This window comes from Octopus bimaculoides, chromosome 25, assembly GCF_001194135.2.
Source record: "Octopus bimaculoides isolate UCB-OBI-ISO-001 chromosome 25, ASM119413v2, whole genome shotgun sequence".
NCBI lineage: Eukaryota > Metazoa > Mollusca > Cephalopoda > Octopoda > Octopodidae > Octopus > Octopus bimaculoides.
This window is the reverse complement of record NC_069005.1, coordinates 26,606,424-26,611,896: the sequence shown is the minus strand read 5'-3', so window position 1 is coordinate 26,611,896 and position 5,473 is coordinate 26,606,424. Positions and strand designations below refer to the sequence as shown.

The 5,473-nt window shown below is 41.7% G+C and overlaps 1 protein-coding gene across 1 annotated transcript in view; it reads left to right on the top strand.

The window, feature by feature from the left end:
- LOC106877620 (arf-GAP with coiled-coil, ANK repeat and PH domain-containing protein 2) overlaps nt 1–5,473 on the top strand; it is a 248,627-nt gene that overhangs the window by 210,712 nt on the left and 32,442 nt on the right. The window contains exon 16 of the mRNA XM_052976629.1: nt 3,195–3,348. Coding sequence (XP_052832589.1) covers nt 3,195–3,348 — 154 coding nt within the window. The remainder of the gene's footprint in view (nt 1–3,194; nt 3,349–5,473) is intronic.

The window sequence follows — 5,473 nt, the reverse complement described above, 5'->3', positions numbered from 1 at the left end:
GTGTTTAACGCTTTTTTTTTAATGTCCTGTACCCATATATGCATGTATGTATACATATAGATGTAGGTATGTACATATATGTATGGATATATGCATATATCTATATATTATTTATTATATATATATATATATATATATATATATTATGGAGATGTACTTGCATAGCAAGTGACCTGATCTGAGATCGTGTGCTGGAACAAAAACAATTGCAGCGTGGAAGGTGTTTATAAGCCATATATATATATTCACAAGGACAGATGCAAGCATAGTCCTGTAGTTATGCTTACTTCTTAGTAATGATGTACCACTGTAAGTCATCTCGATCAAGTGATTGTTGACCGGCAACATCCCAAGCTTTGTGAATGAAACTAGACTGATGGGGGGTGCATTAAAGTTCATTGGCTGAACTGTGCCTGTCATTCAAAGGGCCAGGCTTGTCACTCCGTACTGTGTGGATTCTGCCTGGGAATTTATGTTAAGGGTACCCACTGACTGGCTCCCATGCTGGTGGCATGTAAAAAGCACTATCTGAACGTGATCAATGCTAGGCCCACCTGACTGGCTCCTGTGTCCCTGTAATTTACTGACCCACGAAGTAAGCACCAGGCTTCAGTAAAAAAAATTCTGGGGTCAATTTGTTCTACTAAACCCCCTGAAGGCAACGCCCCAGTGTGGTTGCATTCTAATGCCTGAAATAAATAAGAGAAAAATATGTTGTCATACAAAGCAACGTTGAATACAGCATATTTGTATAAAGTCTTACTTAACACATTCAAGTGTATATGGACTTGGGAAGACCTTTCACTGCAGAAGTGGCCTTGGAGAAGATTCTCCTGGGCAATGTGTTGAAACACTGGGCTATGAATGATGTTATTGGAATGTAAATTCACCACCTCAGTGTATCTGGGCGTTTATCATTCAAAATGTCTTTCCCTTTCATAAGATAGTACATTGTTGTTTGACTGCATTTTCTTGCAGCTGTGGTGACCACATAGCAGCCCATATGTGTTGTGCAGTTGATGGACTTGATTTATTTCATGGTTTCTGATTGTATGATATGGCTAATTATTGTTGGAAACTAACTTTCAACAACATCCTCTGGAGGAAATGAATAAAATATGAAAACGTGATGATTGGTGGTGGTGGTAGGTGGCGAACAGGAACTTCAAGATATGCAGATGGTTTCATTTAAAATATGTCTAATTGTGTCTGTGGTAGCTTAGTAGTTAAACTATTAAGCCAGCAACATTTCAGCTGAACTAGTTGATAGATTACGCTTCTATCATTAAGTCTGCACTGAATGAATGGTTCAACAGGCGCAGGAGTGACTGTGTGGTAAGTAGCTTGCTTACCAACCACATGGCTCCGGGTTCAGTCCCACTGCGTGGCACCTTGGGCAAGTGTCTTCTACTATAGCCTCGGGCCGACCAAAGCCTTGTAAGTGGATTTGTTAGACGGAAACTGAAAGAAGCCCGTCATGGCACTGGCACCAGTGCTTTTTATGTGTGACCGGCACACACACACTAGTGCTTTTTACATAGCACTTTGGTTTTAGGACCTCAGTTCTATTGTGGTAGGTGGGTCATCTAAAGTATAGTAATGTGCCTCATATCTGGGCCCTCTGTCATCCCCTTGGTAAGGTTCAGCATTTTGAGATCAGCCTTCAGTATGTCGTCCCATGTATACCTGGGTCTCCCACTTCCACAACTTCCCTCCATTGTGAATGATTGGCACTTCTTTGTGCAACTGTCCTCATCCATCTGCATCACATTACCAAACCAGTGCAGTCTCCTCTCTTGCACACTGTATGTAATTACTCAGTGTCCCTCAATTCAACAATTCTCGGTTGCACATGCACACTGACATCACAACACACCCAGCGGAGCATTGACTCGCTTTCTTCCTCTCCAGTCATTGCATGTCCTTCACATTCCCTGCCAATGTTTGTGTCTACAGTCAGATAAACTGCATTACACTGTTATCAGAACATTGGTGGATTCGCATTCCTGAAGCAAACATTTTAATTTGATAATCCAAAGTCTTCAATGTCTTGTGCTGCAGGGGCAACAGCAAAATGTATGTAAAACGATCAACATCAACAAAAAAATGATATTTTGTATTGTAATTTTTTCTCGACCCCCTCCCCTCCTAAAAAAAAAAAAGAACATATTTATGTTTGATTATCTGAATAACCATTTAGTCAAGTTGTATCTCAGGTTATATAGTTTATCACAGTATTAATATACTAAATATATAATATAATAAACGTATAACTGATACTTCATCCGTTTGTAACCATATGATCTTTGTTTGTATGTGTGTGTGTGTGTAGATCTGTCCCCATTAAATAAAATTCATGTGGAATGCAATATGCGTCCCACCTCCCACCCTCGTTTGTACCAGTCTTTACAGTGTGGGAGTGGGTTCGGTGTTGGGGGGGAGGGGGAAACTGTTTGACAAGGTGGATGAAATATTGGGAGAAGTGGGTGGGGGAGTTGGTGGTGGGGTGGAGGTGGGGGCTGAACGTTATATAACACACATTCATTACATGAAACATTTTTTTTAGTTTCCACCAAACAACCTTCAATGAAACGTTTAGTGGAGGATGTTGTTTGAGGTGGGTGGGGCTTGGAATGGTTTAGCGCCGAAGCCCCTCAAGAAGGAAGTGTAGGGGTTTGGTGCTTGGTTTGGACGGAAGAGATACAGTAAACAAACAGTAGTAGGTTGTTGTTGTTGTTTTTTTGTTTTTTTTGCTGTCTTTGATTCTTTCAAACATTTTGCAAATTCTCAAGAAAGTGAGGAAAGGGGAACCTTTAAGGGGTCACATCCATCCCTGTACATGTGTGTCTGTGTGTGTGTGTGCCAGTTGTGGTTGTTTAATCTAGGGATTCTCAATCATCAGGCCACAGACCAGTATAGGGCCATGGATCACTTGGTACCCGGCAGCACAGAAATTCTTTTACTTGTTTCAGTCATTTGACTGCGGCCATGCCGGAGCACCCCACCTTAAAGGGTTTTAGTCAAAGAAATCGACCCAAGGGCTTATTCTTTGTAAACCTGGTACTTATTCCATCGGTGTCTTTTGCTGAACCGCTAAGTGCAAATAAGTGCCCACCTTAAACACCATAGCCATAACCACGTAATTCTATGATTCAAGTTTTATTTATTCAAATATTGTTTTCCTCTCATTGTAGGCGCTGGTTTGCCATTCAAGACAATCAGTTGGTTTATCGGAAACGCTCCAAAGACAGCCAGACCATAATGGAAGAAGACCTACGTTTGTGTACCGTGAAACCTGTCTATGAGATTGACCGACGTTTCTGCTTTGAAGTTGTCTCCCCTGCAAGGTAAGTGTGCCTCCCCTTTTTTTAATATTCTCTTGATAATCTCTCTGAGATGCTGTTTTTTTGCTAAGGGTTTTTTTGTTTACTCATTGAATGTTATGGGCACCAATCCAAAATGGTGAGTTAGTGAAACAGTTGGAACATTGAAATGGAAGTTTTGTGGTTATCTGCTCTGGCTCTTTGAGTTCTGATGGCAAAGACTGTGGTGATGCTAGTTCCAAACTCTGTCTTGCTTTTGCCTTTCTCTTGGGCATAGTCAGTGCTGGAGAAAGTTGCATGCTGGGCAATGGCTAAGCCTTCTACAACTTGCTCCCTTACCTCAAAACAAAAAAAAAAAGTGACTGGACCTGTAACTTTGGAGAAGGACTTTCCCCACATGCAGAAACACCTGATCAGTCATCATGCCCCCTCTCCTGCATCATCTTCATCAACACTTAACATCTGTTTTCCATGCTGGCATGGGTTGGACAGCCTGACTGAAACTGCTACGGTCAGGGGCTGCACTAGGTTCTATAGTCTGTTTTGGCTTGGTTTCTACAGCTGGATACCCTTCCTAATGCCATCCACTTTACTGAGTGTACTGGGTGCTTCTTACGTGGCACCAACACCAATGCTTTTTATGTGGCCCCAGCACCCATACCAATGCTTTTTACATGATGTCTTGGTTTTCAGATCTCAGAAAAAAAAGCACACAAAGACACACACACACACATATATACATACATTATACATATATATATATAATGGGCCAGTGGCATATAAAAAGCACCCACTACACTCTCAGAGTGGTTTTAGTCAAAGAAATCCTTCAGCGAGTGTTTTCTACTATAACCCTGGGCCAAACAAAGTCATGTGAGTGCATTTGGTTGGAAACTGGTTTATATTTGTGTGTGTGTGTGTGTGTGTGTATTGATACACCCCCTCCCTTAAGCACCTTTCATGCTTTATGGCAAGAGTAACACCTAAGTAACTCTTTAAGGGAACTGCATGTGTAATAGTATGACAACAATCAAATGAAAAGTAAAGCAACAAAAATTATAAGAGCAATAACGTAGGACTGAAATATGGCACCAGTACGGCAAGTCTACAAAACTTCCTTATAAACAACAGTTTTAGTTTTCCCCTGGGGGATGAAGGCATGTAAACTGTTCCTACAACCCACTCTTGAGCAGCCAACGTACAGTTGACCATGCGAAAAGCATGGTTCGACTAAGTAAAATCCAACAACAGACAGCAACTGGCCCTGGGACTTATTAATGGACATGGCACAACTGAATCTAATCGGAAACTGCACTCTGCAGAATGTGAACGGTAAGTCAGCAGCCCGTGAGCGTTAAGGAAGAAAACGTCACCTTTACGACCCTGGACTTGCTGAATGATTCTGCTATTACATTGCCCCCTGTTTAACTGTGGATTTCGTACCAATATTTGCCAGTAGAGGATGTGAAGAGAGGTAATATCCTTGGGTATTGCTATCACGTAGCCTCTCCAAAATGGCCATCACAACTGCCACTATCTTCCAGTATGCTATATCGCAACAAACCAGTAAGGAAGCCTCTCTGTGGTTACTCAATATGCTTGAAATAACAGCTGAATCACCTCCAGATCACACCCTACAATTCTTCCAAAAAAAAGAAAATGGCATTTTGGATAATGTGGACCTTGGTTCCTTGCACTTTGGGAAAAAGTTGGGATGGGCATTGTTGGAATGCTATTGATCATAGGTCTATTCAGTTAGGTCTGACCTTGGCTAAACAGCAACAACAACAACACTGAGCCAAGAGTTGTCTCTGTATGATCATTCATCACTGCTAGAAACAGAAGCCAAATACCCTCGTTGTACCCTGTTGTCTTCGAAACAAAAAGTAAGGTCACATTGGATAATGTTTTCTTAGGTTTCTTGTGCCATGTAAAGAAAAAGGCAGGATAGTCAAGGCTGGAACAATTTTGAATGCAGGTCAAAAGGGGTCAAGGTTGTCCTGAGTTTAAAGAACACTAACAACTACTACTACTACTACTATTACTACTACTACCAAACACCACCACCACCATTACCAACACTGCTGCCACCACCACCACCAGACCAGATGGTAATCTGACACCATTCCTCCAAAATTGCCCCCCCCCCC